At 40.0% G+C, this 27,718-nt stretch overlaps 1 protein-coding gene across 1 annotated transcript in view; it reads left to right on the top strand.

Moving 5' to 3' along the window:
• The first annotated feature begins 7,235 nt into the window (after positions 1–7,235).
• LOC139945646 (uncharacterized) overlaps positions 7,236–27,718 on the top strand; it is a 57,180-nt gene continuing 36,697 nt past the window's right edge. Inside the window, exons 1-2 of the mRNA XM_071943047.1 lie at positions 7,236–7,453; positions 16,712–17,344. Coding sequence (XP_071799148.1) covers positions 7,330–7,453; positions 16,712–17,344 — 757 coding nt within the window. The 5' untranslated portion in view covers positions 7,236–7,329. The remainder of the gene's footprint in view (positions 7,454–16,711; positions 17,345–27,718) is intronic.

Raw genomic sequence — 27,718 nt, 5'->3', positions numbered from 1 at the left:
GCTAGTGAGCCCTCAACACGCTGGCGAAGAGACTTGTTCTAACATTGATGTTGTCTGCCTGTGACTAGGGTAGAGAGCTTAGTCAATAGCACACTGAACACGTAGATAAATACAGAGCTGAAATCCAAGAGTTAAAGGAATCTACCACTGACATCATAATCATATGCAATGGTGAGACTTGCACAAATAAAGGGTCTCAAATGTTTATTTTTATTTCCAAGTACAGTGTTTTTTTTCCGTAGCTCGAAATCTGGACGATTTTGAGTTAGAAAACAGGCCATTTATGTTAAAGACACTGGCCACTATTGGTAATTGTCAAAGACCAGTCTTCTCACTATCTGTATCTCAACATATTCATAAAATAACAAACCCGTGAAAATTTGAGCTCAGTCGGTCATCGAAGTTGCGAGATAATAATGAAAGAAAAAACTCCCTTGTCACACGAAGTTGTGTGCTTTCAAATGCTTGATTTCGAGACCTCAAATTCTAAATCTGAGGTCTCGAAATCAAATTTCTCGGAAAATTACTTCTTTCTCGAAAACTATGTCACTTCAGAGGGAGCCGTTTCTCACAATGTTTTATACTATCAACCTCTCCCCATTACTCGTCACCAAGTAAGGTTTTATGCTAATAAAATTTACCAATAGTGTCCACTGCCTTTAAGTATGACGTTAGATTTCTCGCTTACAGTGGCCCGATCATACTGTCATTATGCCGTAAAAAGGAAACCGCCCTTTATTGACCCAAATGATGCTGAGCAATTATTGTTGAGTATTATGACATCCCTGTAAAGGCTTTGCTTAGAATTTGAAGTAAAATATTTCGGCAAATCGCACACTTTGTCCAGCAGCTAAAGCTAATTCCAAGAGAGTATATACTGTCAAACAATAATGACGTTGTACCTTATCTTGATTCAACCTCAGAATGTTTGTCTCATATTTCGCCACTTCTTGATTCATAAAGTAACCGTACCAGCAGTAGCAGTATTGCAACATAAATGAAATACCTAAAACCTTGAACCAAAGAGAGCGTACTACCTCCACCTCTACCTCGTTACAAAGCCAAGTCATCTCTTCACTTTCATTTCTGATTCTGAACTCGAGTCAACTTCACAAATTATTAAGACACCGTCTGATTTTCCATGAGTGGAATGATTTGTACCGGACGGTGGCGTCATAACGTACCGTCAATTGAGCGCAAAGCACGGGGTATTGGGTCTCCCTCAATCATTCAAAACCAAATCGTAAATAAACTCGAGCATCTTAAACTAGATTCGCTCCGAACAGCCCGTGTCAGATTACATTTGTATATCTTGATAAACAAATGCAACCTATACGACATCGCCGCATAGCGCAGACAATTTCAGTAATTTTATAAAGCACCATTGATTTGTGTTTTGCTTATTTCAATTGCTGCAAGCCACATACATAACGGTGACGTTAGTTCTTTAAATGCAGTATTGACATTGTTTGGCAGTATTGCGGAAGGCAACATTACTCTTGGAGAGTGGTGCTGGTATGAACTTTATAATTAGCGAGCTTTCAGTTTATGTGTTGATAATTAAAAAACATCTAGTGTGTCTTTAAAAACATAATGTTCCTTTTTGGTTGCAATATTTATATAATGGTAAGGAAATATAGCATCAGTTCAATCGAGCTTTCAGTACAGCAAGCCAACCGAATCACACGCAAGCCAACAAACCAACCAGCAGGCAGCCAACTGCAAACTAGTAGCCAACCAACCAACAGGCAGCCAACCTAAAACTAGCAGCCAACCAACCAGCAGGCAGCCGACTGCAAACTAGCAGCCAACCAACCAGCAGGCAGCCAACTGCAAACTAGCAGCCAACCAACCAGCAGGCAGCCAACTGCAAACTAGCAGCTAACCAACCAGCAAGCAGCCAACTGCAAGAGCAGCCAACCAACCAGCAAGCAGCCAACTGCAAGAGCAGCCAACCAACCAGCAAGCCGCCAACTGCAAACTAGCAGCCGACCAACCAGCAGGCAGCCAACTGCAAACTAACAGCCAACCAACCAGCAGGCAGCCAACTGCAAACTAACAGCCAACCAACCAGCAGGCAGCCAACTGCAAACTAACAGCAAACCAACCAGCAGGCAGCCTACTGCAAACTACCAGCCAACCAACCAGCAGGCAGCCTACTGCAAACTAGCAGCCAACCAACCAGCAGGCAGCCAACTGCAAACTAACAGCAAACCAACCAGCAGGCAGCCTACTGCAAACTAGCAGCCTACCAACCAGCAGGCAGCCTACTGCAAACTAGCAGCCAACCAACCAGCAGGTAGCCTACTGCAAACTAGCAGCCAACCAACCAGCAGGCAGCCAACTGCAAACTAACAGCCAACCAACCAGCAGGCAGCCAACTGCAAACTAGCAGCCTACCAACCAGCAGGCAGCCAACTGCAAACTAACAGCCAACCAACCAGCAGGCAGCCAACTGCAAACTAGCAGCCTACCAACCAGCAGGCAGCCAACTGCAAACTAGCAGCCAACCAATAAGCAGGCAGCCAACTGCAAACTAGCAGCCAACCAACCAGCAGGCAGCCAACTGCAAACTAGCAGCCAACCAACCAGCAGGCAGCCAACTGCAAACTAGCAGCCAACCAACCAGCAGGCAGCCAACTGCAAACTAACAGCCGACCAACCAGCAGGCAGCCAACTGCAAACTGTTATCCAACCAACCAGCAAGCCGCCAACTGCAAACTAGCAGCCAAACAAGCTCCACCTTAAAGGCAGCCGATTAACGGATTGATTACCAGCCAACCAATACGCAGAAAACGGAACACAAAAGAAGCCCTTGCTGCATACAAGCAGCCAAACAAGCAATACTAGCTCTTCCTTAAAAGCAACAAATTTGCCTTTACCAGCCATTCAAACAAAACACCAAAGAAGCACGCATGAAAGTTGCAAGGTTACGCCATCTTCTTATTGCCTACTGATTGTACCAACCAAGGAGCCAACCAACGAACAAGCCGGTCAGTAACCGGCCACCCAGAGTCAATATCGTTTACAAGTAAACGCCACATTAAGGTAGTCCTATAAGCCAACCAACGATCCGGCAGCAAGCCAGTCAATCACAAAGAAAAGTCAATACTCCACCATGTGCTGATCTTATGGTGCTGATATCATACGTCGAGGTGAACCAAACTGGGTATGGAAGAAGACCCCTTTTTATTTCACAAAATTAAATAATTTCTCATAATTAATGAAACAAAAATGTTTGCATCAGGATTGAGGTTCATTAATATATTACAACTTGGATTGGATCCTCTTTCAGACGTTTACAAAAAACCGAGTACCTCTCAATGATTACAACACAAAACACAATCTCCTCACAAATAATTCCATAAATAACCATCCGTGTCATTACACACTAGGTATAATCTTACAATTTTGACAATTACCTTTAAGTTTAATTGATGTGTCTGTCAATGACATTTATACTACACATGCTACAAGAACCCATCCAATATAGAGGGACCTAATATTTTCTGGTCAAGAAAGAAATCCAAAACCTTGTAATAATTTGAACTTCAGAAATGGCACCCAGGGGAAATCTGTAACTGGGTGACCAGATGGGAATATCTGGAAGGGGTCTATGAAGGAGCTGTTTTTTGTTGTTTGCTTTAAAGGCAGTAGACACTATTGGTAATTACTCAAAATAGTTATAAGCATAAAACCTTCCTTGGTAACTAGTAATGGGTAGAGGTTGAAAGTATAAAACATTGCGAGAAACGGCTCCCTCTGAAGTGACATAGTTTTCGAGAAAGAGGTAATTTTTCATGAATTTGATTTCGAGACCTCAGATTTAGAATATGAGGTCTCAAAATCAACCATCTTAATGGACACAACTTCGAGTAACAAGGGTGTTTATTCTTTCATTATTATCTCGCAACTTCGACGACCAATTGAGCTCAAATTTTCACAGGTTTGTTATTTTATGCAAATAATGAGATACACCAAGTTGGAACACTAGTCTTTGACAATTACCAATAGTGTCCATGTCTTTAATCAACTGCTAATAAGAATTTACGGATTCGTAAAGTCAGTGACTTGTAATAGCCGAGACATTTATGAAACAACAAACTAGGAGTTTAGTTAGCCGAAAGTAATTTTCATAGGTTCATGGTGGATGGTCTTTACTTGAAATTTGTTTTTCAAACGTTGTATAAATATTTGCCTGAATGTTTTCAAATTCCCCGTCCACAATCTTTGTAACGTTAAAATTAAATGTTGAGGCAGATGAGATAATGTTATACACATTTTTGAAGGAATGATAACTGTTTAATTAATAGGGGGCCTATATGGTCACACAAAGGGAGTCCATATTTTGGCAAATACATCTAAGTTTGTTAAATTAAAGGTATTAAACATACGGACGTTGCCCTCTATCGACCACAAATCATGATCATCGTTTTCACATAGGCCTTGTAAAAATTATCAATATGAGGCCTGTTTTTATTTGGCACGCCCTCTAGCGGATGTCGCAGTTAACCCCAAAATATGGATTCGGTCAGCAAATATTGGTAGACCGATCGTTTGATTGAAAGACTACTAAATTAGTGTAATGGTGAAGGCCGTTGACTCATTGTCATTTTAATGAATAAAGGGGGAACACTTGGTTCACGTGATACATTTGTCGACGAGGAAACTAGGAGGTTGATCAAAGTCAACAGGAATTAAACATCGAAGCAAGGCAAAGCAAAGAAAGGCTTGATGACATTGACAAATGTTTTAATGAAACATTAATTGTACATCCCATGTAATTTAGTTAAACTGTTTACGTTGACGCAAGTGGATTAATTTTCAATCATTTCAGTTGAAGACCCATGCAATAAATAGCCTGGGAACAAAATAATCTAAATCGATACAAACAAAACAAATTGTGTGGAAATAATTAATGCTGAATCAAATTGGATTGAAGATGTTATTTTCTCGACCTTTACTAAGTATTTCTCTAGAGGATTTGGACTTTATAACCACTCAGCTTTCACATTGTGTTTCGACAAGCACAAATACTGCACTTTAATTCAGCTTTATTATAGACGCCAAGCCTTGGTGGGTAGGTTTTACCTTTAAAAGGAGTCGACCAGCCAGAATGGGGTGACTGACCGCGCTGAGGAGTTATTTTAGTTATGAACTTCCGGACGAGGCTGAAAAATGGCTCCTTTGTTGACCTGGAATCGTATGTTGACCCCGGCCCTATTTATTAATGTCAGCTCAACAACGTCTGGCCAGAGTGTGTAGAGTGGTCTTCCCGCCTTTTTGTATAGTGTGCCGGTGTTGATGGTACGAGTAAATATGAATTTATGATGTTGTAATAATGGAATATTTTCCCCGTGCCCCGTGTGTTTTAACAAGCCAGTGTACCGTCAGCTTGACTATATTTCATGGATATTCAATTACAAAGAGCCATCAGACTCGAAGAAGAAGGGAACAAAAAGTATTTTCTTTTGGAAAGATATTTTTGTTGAGCTTGGAATTTGAGCTGCCTTGTTTTCACTGTGGTCATCTATCATAACTGCTTGTCAACGTACATCGTCAAGATAAATCGTTTGGCAGAGGCTGAATGTTGGTGTAGAGGTTGAGGGGGGGGGGGTCGAGCATTGAGGAGATTCAGAACAGCATTGTGATTAATAGCTCATTAGATGCACTAGGGCACCGAATCAGGAACTATGACATTGTGGGGAGTGGCTGTGCTATGTTGGTGCAGCATTCGTGGCACCCCTTTTTGTTTTTACCACTAAGGTAGTCCACAAACGGGCCGGGTTCTCAATTGGCCATTAACTTTTCTATTGAATAAAAAATACAGTAAACTATTTAGAATTGCATCCATGTCTTAGAAGACGGGGGGATAATGACTTTGTCTCATGATACAGTGACGTCAGTTATTCTAAAGTATCTCGTACTCGAGATTTCAAACATTTTTACATTTAGACCCGTACGTAAGAATCAAGGGTAAAAGACTTCAAACATCCGTTTACCTTAGACGAGATAGATAAAAAAATGAAACATTTTCACACAAAATAACAAAACAAAAGCATTTAAAAGATCCTACTTTGTGGATTTCTTAATCTCAAATGAAAATACTGCGAACAAAATGTCCAGAGTTGCTTTGTATTTGATCATTGTATATAGTAGAGAGAGGTCTGCAAATTACAATAACACCAGTCACCGATCTGGCACAAGAACGGCACATGGCCGGCAAGAGTTATCCGACAACTGCCTAAAACAAAACATAATCACAATAAATAAATCTTCACCGAATATTTTTTAAAGCAAAGACATATACTGCTGAAAACAAAGCTATACAGGCTACATGTAATGGGAACCTATAATTGTTAGATTCTGTTAATCCTGTTTTGTCTAAGATTTGATAGTAGTCTAGATTTTTTGCATCCTCTATGGTAGTTGAGTCGTTTTATAAAATGATATATATAAGATATGGGTCGACGGATTCGAACGATAGGCCTGTATACTGCGAAATATTAGACACAACTATTATCATGGTGTAATCTTGATAATAACTAGACTGCACGGTGCAACTGAATTTTATTTGAGAAGTAATAAAGTAATATAATTTATGTCCCTGGTAATATTTCAGTGTGACGATATTCACGTACTGGAATAGTTTACTGTTATTTATGAGACACCCCGAGCATACTCCACACCCAAGCACAAATCAACCCATATGTCTATGTACACGGTTCATGGTAGATCTTATAATATCAAGACAAACTATCATCAGCATGCACGGTTCAGTCACTGGTAAACTGTTACGGGTTCACTTTGAATAATGATGGGGTCCGCTGAATTGTTATACCTGAGGTGACGAAACGAAATGCTTCCCTGCTCTCTCTAGCTGAACCAATCAGAGCACGCTGCTGGGCTGCGCACTAATGCCTGAGTAGCCACCGACGCAGGGCCAACATCCCATTAACCAGGCCGAAGACGAGAAGAAGAAAAAAAGGGTATAGGGGGAAGAGGAAAAAAATAGTGAGAAACAACAAAAGAACCGCCTTGATAGTTTGCACTGACATGGCCGAGGGATAAAATTATACCGCGGTTTAAAAAGTTACAACTTGTCAGTTGCCAGTCACTTCTGACCACTCGGATCCCGTGGATTAAGCATAAGTGTTGTCTCGGAACCCCCTTTTTTCTTGTGTGTGTGTGTGTGTTAGTGACAAGACCTCTAGGCGAGAAGAACGTGTGGTGTCGTGTACTCAGTGTTCAGTCAGGCTTCAGTTGCATCCAAGCAGTTTGTGTGCGTTAGTGTACCAAGGCGAAGGAGGGGAGGGTTTTCTTTCTCGAATGGTTGACCTAGGCCAATTCACCGGGAGATCCCTGGCTCAGCAGAGCGGCCTCGATCTAAGGTTATCTACCGGTGATATTAACCGAAGCTGTGAAGTCGAGCAGTCGCTCATTATGTGTTCCGGTAAGTAAAGTAGCCAACGACATGGTGTTTGCTTAGAAGGTAGGGGGCCGTGTGCTGCTTAACGACAGGCGTGCGTGCCCTGAATAACCCACCCTGCTCAATGCTCCGCTGACACGGCGTGCTCATTCCAGGATTGCGCATCATCTTCTCGTGGACTTTCAAAAACAAAAAGTAGAAAAAAAGTAAAAAAAATCTATAACCTGCCGTCTTTCTAACCGGTCAATATACAGTACAGACGCACGTATTTCATCTCAGACGGTCGGACTCCGTAAAGCGAAGGATCGGTGGCGAATCTGTACACTCTGCCAATGAATCTCATTCAATCTCAAGGCACTTCAGAATGCGAGGACGGGTTTAGGCCAGCGAGACTCTGTTATTCCAGGCATCCTATACTAAAGTGTTGTGGATACAAGGGCCATGACTCCATTCCTGGACCCTTCCTCGATGCAATCATGTCCCCCTAACCCCTTCTTCTTCTTCTTTAAGATCTTAGTAGTTTTAAGGGTATCACAGGTTCAGTTTCTCGTTCGTTAGCCCCTCTTAGCGGGGACTTACAAGTGGCTTGCGCCCCGCGAGCCTCGGCTAAAACGCTTTATTGATCGATAATCAATCGGAGCTTTTCCGCTACTGACATGGAGACAAACTCGCACAGGGGCATCTCCAATCCACTGTTTACTTAAAGATTTCTTATTTTACGTATAATTTGCTTCCCTTTTTTATAGATTGAATGTCATTATTAGATTCGTAAGAAATGAAAATGTGCCTTCTATTTTTGTAGTATCGCATTGTATCCCTTATTATAGCACGATATATTGCTGTACGGCTAATTACACTATGTTTCTCTATCGTTTAATCAAATTCTAAAACTATTCGTATGCTATTTGTTTATGCAAAGAATATCGAAAGTCTAGTTTAATGAATTTCAGTTAAGGACTTGAACTGTGCAGGGGTGAACACAGTTGACAATTTGAATGAAGAAAGTGTACATGTTGGCCCATGTACGGTCGCAAGGTAAACTCTCCTCGATTCAGTTTCATTGATTCGAATACTTAAATTCTCAATTCAATTCAATTCAAATCACATTTGTTGTAACAATGGTTTTTTAAAAAATACACCATTACGATAATGACAAATACATTTCAGTATTACAAAATGTAGAGTAAGATACATCCGCCTATGCTGTTTTTAGCAACTATTGTATTGTAGTATTGAGCCTATTTGCAATCCTATTTATTCTGGTGTTCACTCATAACGTTTTTCAGATTATTCTACCACATATAGTAGTAAATGTAGCTCTAAAAGATTGCAGGCATAACACCACGAAGACTTAGTACACTATTATTACACTTTCACTCGTTAAAGTCTAGGAAGAAACTGTTGACAATTTTAAGCCAGCAACGTTAATCATGAGACACCTCAGGTTCGTGTACGTTTCAGTATTATACAAATTGGATGAAAAACATCAGCTTGTACTTCGTTTAGTTCAACTATTGCAATCAAACTGTGGCGTTAGCCTATTTACAAACCCTTTTTCTGGTGTTCCAATGTGACCGGATAACGTGGTACATTGTTATAAAACGTGCACTTGTTAAAAGTCTGAAGAAGAAAAAAACTGTTGACCATTTTAAGCCAGCAAGGTTAGACAAGAAACACCTCAGGTTCGTGTGTAGTCATTTCCGTCGTGTTTATAAAAACCCACGAGTGAAGTTCGATTCTACTTTCAGGATAGTACAATCCTGCGGTCATAACATGCTGTGCCATCTATTTAAACTAGAACAAAAGAAGGCCAAGAGAACTTGAACCAACGTGTAAGCATTATAGATAAGTTCATTTGGGTAATGTGTTTGATGCAAAAACAAGTCTGTTTGTTGTTTTTGTACCAATTGCGTTTCGTACAAACCATAATATTCTGAAATCAACACGTTTCGACATCAAAGCATTTCGCTAAAAATAATAATTATATCTATAAAATAACATATCAAAATTATTTTGGCAATTAGTTCCAGCTGGTTTAAATAAACTTACAATTCCATTATATTAACAACAAATTAATACACTTTCTGATCATAAAACTGTTAAGTTAGGTTCAAGTAAAACTGAAAGGCGAAACCACATTTACCTCAAAAGACGTAGGTGGTTTCAGATATAACTCCGGTCGATACACTATACCACAAACATGAACATTAAAAAGTCCATGTATACCTTTTCAATGTAAAAATCAGTCAACGGTTAAGTATACATTTGGTTTGGGAATCGTTCGATTGTTTTAATCGTGTATAAATATTGAATGGTATAACATAACATAACTAACATGTGAACACTTCGAAAGGTGGTTGCATTTGTTTAGATGTCGCCGAAAATCCGGAGCGATTATGTCCAGGCATGCAGGAAGAATAATCCATCATAGTAATTCACTTCACGATGTGAGAAGCATTACTGAGGTAACGCTTATCAGATTCAAATGTCTGTCTAAGCTTATCAGATTCAAATGTCTGTCAAAGTAAATTAATATTCTTTATCCCCGATGCAAATTTAACAGCTGTTATATCGTTGCGGTACCCGCTGCCAAAACATAGGATTCGAACTGCCTCAAGCTGCCGGGCAACCTCGGTAGTCTAGTTGGTAAGACACTGCTCTAGAATTGGGTTCGAATCCCACCCGAGTTACATGCGTGTGATATTTTTTCACAGGACTCAGGAAAGTACTGAGTATACAGTGCTAACACACATCGGTGTATGGGTAAAAAAAAAAAAAAAAAATTAATAGTCTGTGTAAAACACAAATTATATATTGTTAACACATTACTTCGAAGTGAAATGTCTCTCAAAATGCTTTATACTATCAAACGCTGCTATATGTTTGTAAATTCTAACAACAAGTTGTTATTGCCAAAGGTTTTAAGGGTGACTACCAAACATTTAGCCCTATATTCATTCCCTTTAAGAAATGTGCAATTTCGCTGGATGTACGAGCTTTTCAATCAGAAGTGATCTCAGCTCGGTTAAAGCCATTATACACTTTCGGTAAACAATATTGTCCAAGTCCAACACTTCGTGTATCACAACATAACATAACAATCCTGTGGAAATTTAGGCTCAATCCGACATTGGAGTCGGGAGAAAACAACGGAAAAACCCACTCCTGTTTTCGCGCGTTTCGCCGTGTCATGACGTGTGTTTATAACAAATCCGTTATTCTCGCTAACGAGAATTTATATTGTTTTACCGTTTTCTCAAAAAGTAAAGCATTTCATGGACTAATAATTTCAAGAGAAGTCTTTCACCATCACCTTCTGTAAACCCTGTAAATTATTCGTAAATCTGTGAACTTTTTTTTGTTTCTGTACCGAAAGGGTCCAATGGCTTTAAAGCCATTATACACTTTCGGAAAAGAACGAAAAAAAAGTTCCCAGATTTAAAAATAACTTACAGGGTTTACAGAAGGTAATGGTGAAAGACTTCTCTTGAAATATTATTCCATGAAATGCTTTACTTTTTGAGAAAACATTAAAACAATTATCAATTCTCGATATTGAGAATCACGGATTTATTTTAAACACATGTCATGACACGGCGAAACGTGCGGAAACAAGGGTGGGTTTTCCCTTTATTTTCTCCCGACTCCGATGACCGATTGAGCCTAAATTTTCACATGGTCAATATTTTATATATACGTTGTGGTACACGAAGTGTGGGCCTTTGAACAACACTGTTCACCGAAAGTGTCCAATGGCTTTAAACTATATGCATGTTTGTTAATAAACTCATCAAGAACAGCGTATAGGCTGGTGTGGAGCCCTAGTCTGTATATTAGCGATGAGCCATCCATATTTAGTACTCCACCTAAATGGACTTTGACAAGTAAAGGAAGCAGTTAAACTCTTGAGGATAAATGTCTTTTCCCTTTCTACAGCCCTCCCCTCCAACCACAAAACACTCGCAATCAGACTGCTTAAGTTACAGTGAAAGCTCAAGGCCGGGAAGTTGTACACTGTAATGGCTGGGTGTCCAAGTACATTACATGCCTACGTGTTTACTCTGTATGAATCCATATTGGCAAATGGCTCAACTTTATGTTATGCCATGCTGACCTGTTCCACATGATAGAATGGTTTGTCTTTCTTTAAAAAAAAAACTATAAAAAACAGCTCTGTGTTGCAGCTACTCTGTGGAAATTCCTTTGTTTAATACACCTGAACATGTTATTGTTCAACACTAGTAAACCCTGTGGACGTAGTCTACATAGTGTTTAAAAACCCTGCCGATATGTGGAGCTATTGTGTTCTCAGGTCCACACTTCGGAATGATTACAAACTTAAAGTGGCAAATCAAGGATACACAATTGTGTATCAACATGAATAAAACAAACTACAGAATCCGAAAGAAACCTTCATTTTGAAACGAATTTATTACAAAACACCAAGTGACACTTATTCAAATCTTTATGTGGATGTTGCCCTTTTCAATGATCTATAATTCTCCAAGACTATGTATTCTCATGAGTCAATATGATATTGTGGTACTGTTAGCAAAACGTGTGATAAGCGTTTACGCTGTGAATCAATCTGGCAAATCAGGGGGAAGTCGGTTGATCACTCTTATTGAATCAATATAAGGTACATCATTAGAAACGTTGGGGCAAATAACACTGTTTTAATCAATGGACGGTAAAAAAAACATTGTCGGTTTGTGCACAAGTAATTCAATGAGGATGACCTATTTGAATCAATATGTGGTACGCTTTCAGTTAGCTTGGAAACGCCTACCGCGGTACGCTTTTTTTTTTTTTTTTTTTTTTCACCAAAGCCAAACAGCCACCCCTGGAAGTTTCTTCATATGATATTCCGTTACATGTGAACATGATACGATAAGTCCACATTGTATTGACACTAACACTGTGAAGTTGAAATCAGACCTTGGCTTGAAGATTGGTTTAATGAGTTATTAACGCTGGCACAAAACGATCGATTTGTCATCGGAAAGCTTCGTCGGTATAAAGTTCGTGCGAGTACTATCTTCCCGTCTGCAATGCTCGCATTCAAATGGAAAAAAAACCATATAGCATTCGTTCATCAAACTTCGCATACAATCACAATTGAAAAACATACAAACTATAACGGATCCCTATATTTCATGAGAATGTTCAAATGTTTAGTTGTATTTCTAAATGTAGAAATATCGTACCCACCAGACTAAAGCAGATAAGTTGATCAATCAAACACAGATCGGCCAACGTTTCAGTGTACATCCTCAGTCAGATGTTCAACTCAAAATACTCTGCTTTATAGTGTGATATTGTGATCAAGTTTATGTACCATCAATGGTAGCTTAATGCGGTTATTAATTTACAGTCTGTGGGTGCGGATTGACATGTCTTAACCAATAGGTCGATGGATCAAACTATGCAGTCCAATTACTCATCACGTTGGTAAATAAAAACAACTCAATAAAAACAGGGGGAAAAAACTGATGAAAGAAACTGAAGCAGTCAGTAGTTGTTACATTTTAAATGTCACATTTTGCTTTTAATACGTGTTTAAATTATGTTGGTTCACAAAATCTTGGATACATAAATTTGTGGTGACACTATACTCATTTGGGCTTGCATTTTGCCATTTAAATCGGTTGACAGGGTTGGAAGACGAACGCACCCGTTCTAACGTGCTCGTAACACGATTGCGTAGCATTAAAGGCAGTGGACACTATTGGTAATTGTCAAAGACCAGCCTTCACAGTTGGTGTATCTCAACATATGCATAAAATAACTAACCTGTGAAAATTTGAGCTCAATCGGTCATCGATTTGCGCGATAATAATGAAAGAAAAAAACACCCTTGTCACACGAAGTTGTGTGCATTTAGATGGTTGATTTCGAGACCTCAAGTTCTAAACCTGAGGTCTCGAAATCAAATTCGTGGAAAACTTCTTCTTTCTCGAAAACTATGGCACTTCAGAGGGAGCCGTTTCTCACAATGTTTTATACCATCAACCTCTCCCAATTACTCGTCACCAAGAAAGGCTTTATGCTAATAATTATTTTGAGTAATTACCAATAGTGTCCACTGCCTTTAACAAGAGGTGTGTTTTTGGACGCCCTGTGTTTAATTGTGACACCATGTTTCATCTGTTATATGGAGTGAAACTAAGTGAACAATGTGGACACCCAGTCTTTAATTTTCCAGCAAATCTGGACACCTTTTTACCCAAACCCTGTGACTAAAACATGGCCTGATTGTATTGTAGAAATCTGTTCAAACTCTTTCCACCATTTTGTTTGACTGGAGTTACTACTTGTCCAAATGTGAAAGAGCATGGGAAGGAGGGGGGGGGGGGAGTAACATTTTCAGAATGTTGACACTGTAATGACCGTGTACTACTACGCGAGCAACACGGACGGCAGTGTTTGCCTCGACCATGTCGAAAGAAGCCGCTAACAGTGACACAAACACTCTGATTCGATGTAAGCTTTGCGCATTCAAAATGGTCGATGGTTGCTCAATGAATAATTGACGTCAGTTATTGAGGTAAACACAGATTTATTTAGTTTTTGTTTAATTAGTTGTAAGGAAAACTGATGGGGAAAAAACCCAGATGACTTTTGTGTATTTCGAAGTTGGAAAGAGTATCAATTCGGTAAAAAGTGTGGAAGATTTTGAAGAAAAAATAAATTGAAAACAAATATAGAAACAAAATGTGTTTCTGTTGGTTTCTTTGCTGACAAATGAAATAGACAAAGATAAGCTGTACTATTATTTTGATTTGTTGTATTTTTTTATGCATCTTTGCTGTTTGTTCTTAATCAGTTTGAAAAAGATTTATATACAGTTCACTCCTCTTACTACTTTAGCGTCTTAAAGGCTCCGGACACTAATGGTAATTACTCAAAATAATTATTAGCATAAAACCTTACTTGGTAACGAGTAATGGGGAGAGGTTGATAGTATAAAGCATTGTGAGAAACGGCTCCCTCTGAAGTAACGTAGTTTTCGAGAAAGAAGTAATTTTCCACGAATTTGATTTCGAGACCTCAGAATTAGATTCTGAGGTCTCAAAATCAAGCATCTGAAAGCACACAACTTCGGGTGACAAGGGTGTTTTTTCTTTCATTATTTATCTCGCAACTTCGACGACCAATTTAGCTCAAATGTTCACAGTCTTTGTTTCATTTTTATGCAAATGTTGAGATACACCAAGTGGTAAGAATAGTCTTTGACAATATTACCAATAGTGTCCATTGTCTTTATTAAGGAACGAAAATTGACAATGTTTTATTTGTTGATTTTACACCAAGTAAAAACATGAACAGCTCTATTCAACTTGGTTATGATTCACAAATTCAAGGCAAACATTTCTCAATATTATTTTCTCAGAGTTATAATTTTCATGATTCTGAACACGTCGGTACCCTCCTGCCCCCAACCTCGCCGTCATGCATTCACTATACGCACCAATCATGCAGATCTCAATCTCAATAAAATAGAACCTTGTTCTCCTTGACCCCAATGGGCCGAATCGGGCCTCGTTCAAGTACTTTAGAACCGAATCACAAGAATTGAAGAAGATAAAAACACTCTCTGTTCTGGGCGAGTAAGGAGGGTTGGGCAGGGGAGGGGGTAGTCAGGGGTTAGTTTTAATTCGCCTCACGCCGTTCCTCACTCAATGTCCAATTTTCCATTGCATGAAAAGCTTGGTAACCGTGACTGGTCATCTAGTGTGTCGTGAATCTACAAACCCGTACTCTCGTCACTACCGACGAGCGGGCTGCCCGTGCGAGAGTGTAAAAGTCAGGGGGAGGCGTTGCGACATAAGTCTGCTCTTTCGTACTCTGCTTCTTCGTTTCATTTATGATATAAAGCCGTAGCCGACTAGTCTGTCCTCCGGCGCGAAACATGCACACCAGTTAAACGTATAGATCGTCGGAACTCAGACCAGTGCGTTAATTGCAATCGTCGGCACAGATTATTGGTTAATCCTTGCCGGTCTTGACACCCCCCCCCCCTTAAAACACCCTCTCTTGAACAAGTTAGCCACTTACCCCACGGCTGATGTCATACTTCAAGGCGGTGATCGTATACTGAGGGTTACTAGAGACGAAGAAAAAAATACCAATAGTATGATGGCGAAGAAAAACATGTTGGCAGCATGGCGTGGCGGACACGCTATGGCATTGCCGAGGCAAAACAACCTGTCGATAGGAGCTTTTGCTCCGGGGGCTGCGCAACCCTCTCTCTTACCCTCCTCAGCCGAGGCATTCCCGTAGGCCAGACACAAACACCAGTCCCGTTGCCCTCTTCTGTTTTGGGGCCCAAGTTTAATAGTTAAATATTCCACGGACTCGGACTCCCCCGTTCCTTTTCCATTGGTGCTGAGGCCGCGGGGAAGGGACGTATTTATCCCCCACTTAACGGGTAGCATTGACTAGATACCCGTGGAATATTTAATTGGGGTGTCATAATTATTCATTCGGCTCGAGAGAAGATAGAAAAAAATAACCCTGCAAACTTTAGGGGTTGGGGAGACCATCCTAATGAATAACAAATTAAGTGGTTTTTGTGGGGAACAATTGATATTTTAGCCGCCTTGCCATGCATTTTGGCTTATAAAAGGGTCTGAGTAGGAGAGGGGGGAGGGGGGGGTGATATTATTGACACCATATTGCCGCCCTTATCCTGCGCTATATGCACACTTGAAAGTACAGCCGACGTCAGTTAGTTGAAACTGCATAATATGTAGGCGAGCAACGAGCCATGCTTGCCTTGTAGAGTCGTGGCTTGAGTGCTGTGGGGTTGTATTGTTCGCGAGACTCTCTCTCTCTCTCTCATACATCTCGTTCAAAAGACCGGAGTTGGCGCTGCGAGTTTGCACAAGCGATATCACCGCACACCCCGTTCATTTCCTTGTTATTGAGCTTGCCTCCCCCTAGCCCCCCATCAAGCGCCCTCGCATCTCCGACGAGCGAACATGGCTTGAGTTTCGACCTGCAGCCAGCTCAAGAAAAAAAAAAATCAATGGCAGTTTTGGATCGCCGCTAGTGTTTGAGCGAATCGGAAATGTAATTCACGTTGATCAAACATACCGCTGTCACTCTGATGGTTCCCTCAACGCGCCCGCAGCAAAAGCAGGCGCTCGAGCGTCGCAACGCCAGTTGCTTTGGCAAACGCTCCCCCGGCTTGACTTAGCTCTCTCATTTTCCCCCCTCCTCTCCACGCTAACAATACTAATACGAAAGTAATGGCTTTTTACGGGATGTTCCCTGCAGAGCAAACATATGGTGAGGTGAACCAGCTCGGAGGAGTGTTTGTAAACGGCCGACCACTACCCAACACGACCCGGCTACGGATCGTGGAACTAGCCCAACTCGGGATCAGACCATGCGACATCAGCCGGCAGCTTCGAGTCTCGCACGGGTGCGTCAGCAAGATCCTGGCACGCTACAACGAGACGGGGTCCATCCTGCCGGGTGCCATCGGGGGCAGCAAGCCCAGGGTGACCACCCCGAACGTCGTCAAGAAGATCCGCGACTACAAGCAGCGAGACCCCGGTATCTTCGCCTGGGAGATACGGGACAAGCTTCTGGCGGAGGGTGTGTGCGATAAGTACAACGTACCGTCCGTTAGCTCAATCAGCAGAATTCTCCGCAATAAGATTGGCAACAGTACCCTAGCCCATCTTCAACATGTATATGACCCAACCAAGGACTCCCACCGGTCCCTGTATAGTCCTATCTATTCTTACCCTTGCCCGTCTCCAGCGAACTCCAAGGCCGCAATGGTAGCTGCTGCAGCGGCAGGTCCATGTGGTCCCATGAGACATTGTCACTGGCCCTCCTCGCACACAGTCAACGACATTTTGGGCTTCAGATACCCCGGTACTGGTGATCCACATGCATCAGGTAAGATTTTACAATTTTCTGTTTTAAAAATAAAAAAAAAAAAACCAATTGTATAAAAAAATGTTTTGATTTGGCCGATTTTCCCCCACAATTATTGAATTTTGTTGATTTTCTATGTGTCACAATGTATTTAGACTTTTCCATTTGATTTATCAGTGCATAAAAATAAGCACCACAATATAGGCCTACGGCTGGGAAAAAAAATCGCACGATCATGATATTCAATCCGATTTGACATGTTTTATGCGTTTACCCTTTTCCCAATGACTCCTGTCCCAATGAACACAGAATACTAAAAAAAAAATCGATCACATAAAAACACGAAACAAATATTTATTCGAACGAAAATAGTTAGATTTTCATAAAAACTTCATAGCACATTAGTTTAAATCAATGTGTAATCTTGTCAGACCGGTGTAATTATTGTCTGTCTGCAAAGAGTGGGATTTGTATACGTAACTGAGAAAAGAAAAGAAAAACAAACAAAACCAAACAAACGAACGAACAAAACAAAAACATTATAGCTTCAGTCGTTATTTACTGGAAAATCATACTAAAATGTGTTGTCTTATTGGAGTTTTTTCCACTTCCTCCATTTATACGTAAAATTGGAAAACAATGCTAGCAGCCAACTATTAATTCATAATAATTAAGAGTATGTTAATTACAGTCAAACAGTTGAGCTAAAACATTTGACATAATGTTTTCTCTGTAATTTGCAATCCAATAAAGTTGAAAGGCAGTGGGCACTATTGGTAATTACTCCAAATAGTTATTAGCATAAAACCTTACTTGGTAACGAGCAGTGGGGGAGAGATTGATAGTATCAAACATTCTGAGAAATGGCTCCCTCTGTAGTAACGTAGTTTTCGAGAAAAAAGTAATTTTCCACGAATTTGATTTAAAGACCTCAGATTTAGATTTTGAGGTCTCGAAATAAATCATCTAAATGCACACAACTTCGTGTGACAAGGGTGTTTTTTTTCTTTCATTATGATCTCGCAACTTCGACGACCAATTGAGCTCAAATTTTCACAAGATTGTTATGTTATGCATTTTTATGTTGAACCGAGTGAGAAGACTGGTCTCTGACAATTACCAATAGTGTCCATACACTGTGTTTAAGTAAGCACGGTGAGATTCCCGCATCTTAAAACAATACATCAAAGAGTGTAAATAAGTCACACCTCCCACGAAGTTCGCCAACAGTTTTGATTTTATAAGAAGGAACAAATTTGGACTCGGTGGGACCCGAAAAGAAGAAGACCCCCTTGGTCCGAGTTTGGAGAGAGTTTCAGATATTATTGGAGGACATCTTGTCCTGATCAGGTCGTAGGCATGGACCCCTTTGATCAACATGGTCTTGCGTCATTGAAGCTGACTGCTTCATTGGTCCTATCACAATATAAGTCTGTTTGTCTTCGAAGCACTCGCTGAGACAAAACAAACAGCCAAGGCTGGGTGGTTGCCGCGCTGCCTGCATGCTAAGCAAGAAATAGTAGCCGGATCGCGTCGCTGCTCCTCAACATTTTCGAGAGAGGGGAACATTACGTGTGACTCACGGAGTAAAATAATATCATTTCAATTAATTAACCCCCCCCCCCCCCTAAAAAAGGAAATGTACCGTCAAGAGTTTTTTTTATAAGACAGAGGTATTGTCTTACTATTTCCTCTATGAACGCATGTAAAATTGCGGATGAAATCTAAAAGAAGAATTTTAAGACACTGGACACTATTGGTAATTGTTAAAGACCAGTCTTGTCACTTGGTGTATCTCAACATATGCATACAATAACAAATCTGTGAAAATTTGAGCTCAATCGATCGTCGAATTTGCGAGATAATAATGAAAGAAAAAACACCCAAGTCAAACGAAGTTGTGTGCTTTCTGATGCTTGATTTCGAGACCTCAAATTCCAAACTTGAGGTCTCGAAATCAAATTCGTGGAAAATAACTTCTTTCTCGAAATCTACATCACTTTAGAGGGAGCTGTTTTTCACATTGTTTTATACCATCAACCTCTCCCCATTACTCGTAATCAAGAAAGGTTTTATGCTGATAATTACTTTGAGTTATTACCAATAGTGTCCACTGCCTTTAATATTGTTATGTTTGTCCACGTATACTAAACTTCACATGTAAACTTCATAACACTGTAAAACCCGATACTTACAGTTTGTAACGTCTTCTATAGTGTAGAGGTACATGGTTTGTTTGAAGGTTATGTTTTCAATGAACACACCTTCCAACCAATCTGTGAAAACGTTCACACCGTTTTAGTGAAAACCCCGAGAAACGGTTGCGTGTTTGGGGCAATCGAAATAAGCAGTGGCGATTTGGTGGTCTTGACGTTATTATTTTGTTTTGATTTAGTCTATTTTGTTAATGGTAGGTTACGTACTGAAAAGAACTTTATCTATCATGGGAGCTTTCTGATTGAACCTTTATCAAATTTGACGATAATTATTAAACCCGTGCTTTGTCTTAATAACAATAATAATAACAGTATTTATAAAGCGCCAAAATGCCAAAGGATACAAGGCGCTGGGCGTCTTCAAATAACGACACAAGTATAACTGAGGTATAGAAAGTTATAAACCTCAAACACTATCACCGCAATCTGTTTAGTCTCCATGAAGACAGACAGATATATGTCTGATAGATATATTTCTTTATAAGATATATTTCTTTTGTTTTTTAATTTCAATTTTTATTGTAAAGCGCATTGGTCTGTTTTGGAAATGCGCTATATAAATCTTTTTAATATTAATAATAATAATAATAATAATAATAATAATAATAATAATAATAATAATAATAATAATAATAATAATAATAATAATAATAATAATAATAATAATAATAATAATAATAATAATAATAATAATAATAATAATAGTGTGTGCAAATTTGTTGTCAAATCAGAAAAAAATTCATGTGGCATTTTGGCAAAACTTATAACAAGCATAAAACGCACATTATAGCACATAATACAAGTCAGCAATTTAGAACGGTAAAAACCACCACCAAAACAACAACACCATACCATTATCAGATACCTAAGATCAATATGCCACCTGTCTCATACAATATCTTAAAGCGAACGCAATTTTGTAATCATGACATTCGAGAGTGTAACAAGTCTGGTAGGTAATATTCTACCTCACGGTTATACCAACAAGAGTTTTTTGGAATATGAATAAATAACTTAAATCGTGTATGACCACTCGAATGGTAAAAACATACCGTCACTTAAAGTCGACTTTACCACGGATACAATCTTAACTTCTTCAAACTTATTACACTCCTTGTGGATCATTTTTTTGTCACGATAAAGGTTAAAGTGTGTCGTCGTCATATGAAGTTCTATAAAAAGGTAAAACATATCTAGACAATCTTTATGAAAACTATGTTTTATCAACTCAAACCCACAGAAACACTGTCAGGTATTCTTGGTATGTTTAAATGTTGTATTTGAAGTAGGCGTGGCTACATCATCCTGGTTAGACACCCCCCCCCCCCCCTCGGATCAGTCTTAGTGACATAATGCATATTAAATTGGCCCTTGCTCGGACATGTGTCACCGAACAATGTCTTTTCGACAAAAGCTCAATCTTCAATCTAACGATCAACTTTCCATCCTTAAAAAAAGGCGTTATTCACCCCCCCCCCCCCCCCACACACAACCGCAAAATCAAAAGGAAAGTAATATCTCTTGAAATGTCCAATGAATACTATAGCGGTGGACGCTTCACCATTGTGGTGTAAATTCGGGCTCTTATTTTGGCTCGTTTCATCGGGCAATTCTGGCTGGTTTGAAGGGCCCCGAGAGCTGGCCATGCCCAGCCGAAAGTCATATAGAGCGGGTCGTGAAGTAGGTAACATAACACGCGCCGTTACTGTTGCGCAAACAAGAAAAAGGAGGTCGACTCAATTAGAAAAGTCAACGAATTAAATCATGAAAAAGCAATGATATCATGGGGGTCCTACACTACGTGGCGGGACCAGGAAATGCGGGCAAATTAGTTGAGAGTAGCGACTGGGTAGGTTTGCTCGGGCTTTCCGTGATTGCGTGGACTGACTGACAGAATTTAAGACACGGAGGGTTGTCCAAAGGGACCAGATTACAGCTGTAGGTCTTACGCGTGAATACATGAAAGAACTGATTATTCTTGAAGATAAAGTGTTTCTTAAAAAATGCATTTTCAAACAAATATTTATTTTAAAGCCATTGGACACTTTCGGTAACAGTATTGTCCAAAGGCCCACACTTCGTGTATCACAATTTACATATAAAACAATAAACCTGTGAAAATTTAGGCTCAATCGGTCATCGGAGTCGGGAGAAAATAATGGGAAACCCACCCTTGTTTCCGCACGTTTTGCCGTGTCATGACATGTGTTTAAAATAAATCCGTAATTCTCGATATCGAGAATTGATAATTGTTTTAACGTTTTCTCAAAAAGTAAATCGTTTCATGGAATAATATTTCAAGAGAAGTCTTTCACCATTACCTTCTTTAAACCCTGTAAGTTCTTTGTAAACCTGTGAACTTTTATTTTGTTTTCTGTTCCAAAAGTGCATAATAGCTTTAAGAACACAGGGCCATTTAATGATGCGCATCACCCGATCAGCAAGCAATCTTGCGTCTGATTAATCAAACACGCACTTAAATCTCAATGGCTTCTCATAAAACCAGCATGGATAGGAAGTAAGGTGAACCAACAGATCTTTGAGTTAATATATTGAACACAATTAATGACGAGATGCAACAATGGAAACAACAATGGCAATGCCATTGACGTCACAAATGACAACAACGACAACAACGAAAACGACGACAATAACAACAGCGACATAAACAACAAACTAAGTCTGGTTGTGTATGATCTCGTAAAAGTAGAAAAAAGCATTTAAAGACACCCCAAAATCACCATTGCTTATTTCGATTGCCAAAATCGAAATAAAAACCGGTACATGAACACACACAAAGGTATCTTTAAAAATGTATGATACATCATTTTGCTTTTTTTAAACGTCTATACACAGGCATAAACTGATTTGATGATTTATATTAAAGGGTTGGTTGGATGGTAGAATACGTGAATGAAGTCAGCCTGTCAACAAACCAATGATTTGGCAGGCCATATATATTTTATATTAAAATGACTGTTTCCGTAAATAACAACAAAAAAACCTAAACCATAATCAAGATTAGTAAAATGACAAGCAGATAACATCAGGCTATCGTCCAATGAACCATACCAGACGAGAATTGATTTTAGGTCATGAACGTGTGTAATTGCTTAATAGAGAGAGAGAGAGAGAGTCGGCCATTCCACAACAACAAACCCTCTCAACGTAATGACAATTATTACATCTGTAAGGCTCCGCTAATGCTTGCAATTTAAGAGCGATCAATAAAGAACATTATCACCTCAAAAGAAAAACAGCCCTCTGAAACAATCGCCAGACTGCAGAGAGCCTTTTATATGGTTTTCGAGGCAAAAGCAGCGACCCAGTCCAATACGCCTTGGGTTGTTGTTGAATCCAACACCCTTACCTCTAAGTAGCTATCCCTGGTCGATACGCCTGACCCAATTTCCCCCTCCATTTTTTCTCTCCTCTTTTATGGTTTGGTTTGGACAACAGGATCAATCCCCTTGAAACAAAAACAAATAAATGTCAATGTCGACCATCACTGCACTGTCTTGTTTCTGTGATAATAGCCTCAGCCCATGTTTTCTAGAGCGTAATTATTTTCTGAGGTATTACAGGTTTGGTTGTACCGTGCGCTTCGATCCACGCCTTGGGGCTAACCCCCCGTCTCCGAAGGAGCAACGTACCGGTAATATTCCACGGCATGCCCGCTCACGCACTCTGCCCCGACGCGGTAACCATTGGTTGGGTCAGTGGAGTGCCGGCACTCGCGATTTATTTGCTTGTTTAGTTCAGGTCGATTAAGTTTTTTAGATCAGAAAAAAGCGGAGGGACTGGGGCTTTTGAGACAGTCATTCGGTGCCAGCCGTGTATCTCGGCAGAACCAGGTCCTGACACTTTTTTTTCCCCGGCCCAACTACTTCCCCATGTACAACTGTCTTGCCAGTTCTTACCCAATGTTCTTACGGGTATTCCCAGGCGAGAAGTCAAGTGCAAGGCAAATACATTACTGTCCAAATTGGAGTAGATATTCCATTACGAGGGTTGCGTCCTCTTCGCGCGTTGTGTGGCCGCCTTTTGTTACAAACCGACTTGTCCATTGCGATATACATGCATCCCATTTACCCTCTGTATCTCTAGACCCCTTAATATTGTTGCCACAGCTCGGCTACAGCCTAATCTCCATATTTGTGTCGGTCCAAACACTAAAAAAATGTTTGAAAGTTTCAAGTTTGGTACCGGTATCTACTTAACCTCAATAATGTCGATTTGATGGCACAGTGCAATGTTAATTTTAAACTCCATACGTTGTCCTGTTCATTGTCATAAACATCGGAAATTGGTTCTTTTTCGTTCATAACAAAATGACCGAAGCCTAAACCCCACATAGATGGTCTACAATTCACAAAAAAAATCATCACCTGATGCAGAGAGCAACCCAGTTACAGTTCACTACACTAACACGAGTCAAATTTAGGATGTCATTTAAAATCGCCTTGTTGTTTTACGGTGACTCTTTTTGACGCAAATTGACCGTGAAATCAAACAACCCTTGAAATCTATTCGTCCGTTATTAAGTCTTAAACCGCTTTCCTGTTTTTCGTGTGTACCCGTCCGCTATTTATCCGCTCGTTTCATCACAGGTAGGTCTATCTCCTCACACTCTTCCCATGTATTCCTATCGACAGTCACAGATAGATAATTTTTAGAATTACATTTCTGAAACCGGTTTTCAAGTGATTCAAATTCTTTAGTGGTCGCCCTATTCGCTGATTATACGACTTTAAAGACACTGGACACTATTGGTAATTGTCAAAGACCAGTCTTCGCACTTACTTGGTGTATCTCAACATATGCATAAAATAACAAACCTGTGAAAATTTGAGCTCAATTGGTCGTCGAAGTTGCAAAATAATAATGGAGGAAAAAACTCCCTTGTCAAACGAAGTTGTGTGCTTTCAGATGCTTGATTTCGAGACCTCAAATTCTAAATCTGAGGTTTCGAAATCAAACTCGTGGAAAAATACTTGTTTCTCGAAAACTACATTACTTCAGAGCGAGCCGTTTCTCACAATGTTTTATTCCATCAACCTTTCCCCATTACTCGTTACCATGAAAGGTTTTATGCTAATAATTATTTTGAGTAATTACCAAGAATGTCCACAGCCTCTAAAATACAGTGAAAAGCTCTATCAAAAGCTCTATCAAGCTCTATCGTAAAAACAAGATTCTTGAATGCGAACTTCACTACAATCCGAACTGTTTGTTTTAAAAAATCACTCTTTACCGAATCACACAACAAAGTGAGCCGATACTTTCTTGTGACACCCTCAATATATTTCCTTCGTCGAAAACACACAGAATCGATTCCCTACGAAACCGAGTGCATGTATTCGAAGTATTCAAAGTATCTGGAAATGAAATGTGTCTAATGACAGTATTCCGAGTTGTCCTAAAATAAAATTAACTAAGAGAAGAGATATGTGTACTTTTGAAAACAGTTTACGCTCTTCAGAGCTCTGGTGTGACTAGGATACGAACCGTGGTTCACGTAAATTGAAGGAAGGCGCAATATAACCAAAACACATGGGTTCATTCAAAAACAAAACAAACACATAATTCTTTGAAACACAGTTAGATAATTCACATTTCCAAAGTTATTAAAGCTCTATCAATTATGATAGAGATAAACTTGCAGTAACAACATGTGGAATACAAATCCCCTCTCTTTTTTGGCAGCTAGCCGATTGACGCTTCGACCAATATGAGACAATTAGGTCAGAATTGGCCCGATTCCGGATCCCTAACCCATTTCCGGGTCAAGCTGACGTGGAATATGGTTTCCAACCGGGATTTTGTCTAGAATTAAGCGTCAGTTTGATCAATTTCTGGGTCAGTTTGACACAAATTTGTGTCACACTGACCCTCAAATGGGTCAGGCCCATTGTGACCCGCACACGGGTCAATTTGGACCCAGGAGTTCCAAGAGTTGCTTGAAACATTGAGTGAAAATTGGCTCGTCTCAGAACCACTGCTGCTGAAAACAAAGAGCTATTGTACCAAATGGTGTCACCTCAAGTTCATCTTCTCACTGTCTGGTAAATTCTAATTGAACTTTCTATTGACCCTGTTTTGACTCCCATTTTTGAGGAAACCAACAAACCCCGGCATGGGTAGTTTCCCGTCCAGGGTGATATTCACGTAGCATCCCCGGAAATCATCAGGAAATATGCCTTTCACATGGTATTGTGACCGATAGGTAGCTGTCCTCTTATATGTTATTTGGTGAAATGTATTTATACGCAATTGGCCAAGTTCATGTGTTGGTGTGATACAAATAGAGCCAGATTTGCTATCATACAACAAATGAATAGGGGAGGGACAAATACGTTCGCTTATCACTGCGAAATGTTCGTAACTAATGCATCTACTTTGAAACAAACAAGTGTACAATTAAAGAGGAATTATGGTGATTTAAAAACTGAAAAAATCCAAGATGAAAAACGATCACAGCCCAAAAACGTGGCGCTGACAAATTTAATGTTGATGTTTTTAATAAGTCGATGAACACCCCCTATGGTTTATTTATACTTGCATTATAAAATAGTCATTATTTTATTTTATTCAATGATTTCGAAATTATGGTTAAGTTTGTACGTATTTAAAAAAAAAATGTATATAGGCACTGTGTGTATGCAGCAATGGCTAGAATGTCAAATGAAGTGGTTTTCAAGTCTCGATGACTCACGGTCACAACTCTCGTAGATTCACGTGAGGATACAAACCATCCACACATGGGCAAGACATTCTTACATGGGCCCTGAATGTCTGGCCACATATACTATACGTGGTCTTTTTAACAGCTAATCAGAACATCAGTTGTTTGACATATTGCCCTATTAGAATAGGCCCATCATGTTCACATTACATACTCCGACGGGCAAGTGATTAATACGCATTCTACGGCCTGGTCGTTGATACGCTGTCGCGAACCTGTCAAGCTCGGTTCCGATTGGTCAACCATTCCCGCTTTTTCTGAACTTCATTCATAAGTTTCGTTCCGAAACGCCTGTTAAATAATCCAGATTTGTGGATGCTCTGCTTCGTCACTTCACTGCACATGTCCAACAAAGTTTCGCGAGTAATTAAACGTAGAGCAACTCATCTTTGGTTATTAAGATTTGAAAGTATTTGGCATGTCTCTCGTTCGCCTTCGATGGAGACAACTAAAGGAAATGTTTTGCCTGGTAACGGTGTGTGGTATCCACTGCTCTTTAGCCAAGCGTGTTTGACAGTTGCACGCTTAAGCGAAGCAAGGCGGGATCTTGAAATTAAGTTTTGCATGATTTCTAACAGACTAATTTAACCTTGTTTCCCAGGACGTTAACTGTAATGATGGACTCATCGTCCTGCCCTAAATTAAATACATCAGCTAGAAAGCATGGCGGCCGTCAGAGCGGAGATTTTTGCCCCCCCCCCCCCCAGATTTACGGACATGCGCAGTGGTGGAATGACCGCGGATGAACCGTATGAGGATCCGTTGAGGATTTCACCAATTTGTAACAGTGTGTTAGTTTCACGTGTGTATCTTTTTTTGACATGTTCTTGCAATAGCTAAAGTTTTTTTTATAATGTGGTCGGTATCTGAAATCTCGCGGGTACTCGTGTGGCTCCCGTCTGGGATGCTCTGTCTGGTGTTTGCGTAGATGAAACGCTGAGGGCGTTTCTTTCATAATTTTGGACCAGATATAAGAAGGAAGAGGACTCTCTGAGAGAAAAAAAAGACGAGGAAACCAGATTACATACACCACCATCCCCGACGGAAACCTCCACCGACAATTTTATTAATTTCAAAGTTGTCTCTCTGTCATTGCCGGTTGAGGAATTAGGCCAACGTTGGGTCAATGACACGGCATCACATCTGGGCGGGTTCGGTGGGGTTGAGACGAAGCTTTGCCGCGGGGCTGGTGATGACAGGCAACTTGCCACTCTGTCTTTCGTATTGGGCCATGGGGGTCTACCCTGCAATGCATGCGTGGAAGAAGTATTACCAGTAAAACTGGAGTAACATGCGCCCAAAGGATCCGTGAAATATAACAGCAGCCGCGTTTAAATAGTGGAGAAGCCTTACCTTTTTGGATTGTCTGTCTATTTCATATCCCGAGGCGAGTTTGAATTTGTCTTCAAACAGCGAGTAATCCTTCTTAATCAC

The sequence above is a fragment of the Asterias amurensis genome, chromosome 1 (assembly GCF_032118995.1).
Source record: "Asterias amurensis chromosome 1, ASM3211899v1".
In the NCBI taxonomy this organism is placed as follows: Eukaryota; Metazoa; Echinodermata; class Asteroidea; order Forcipulatida; family Asteriidae; genus Asterias; species Asterias amurensis.
Note: the sequence above shows the minus strand (reverse complement) of the source record. Positions and strands in the feature narration are given on the sequence as shown.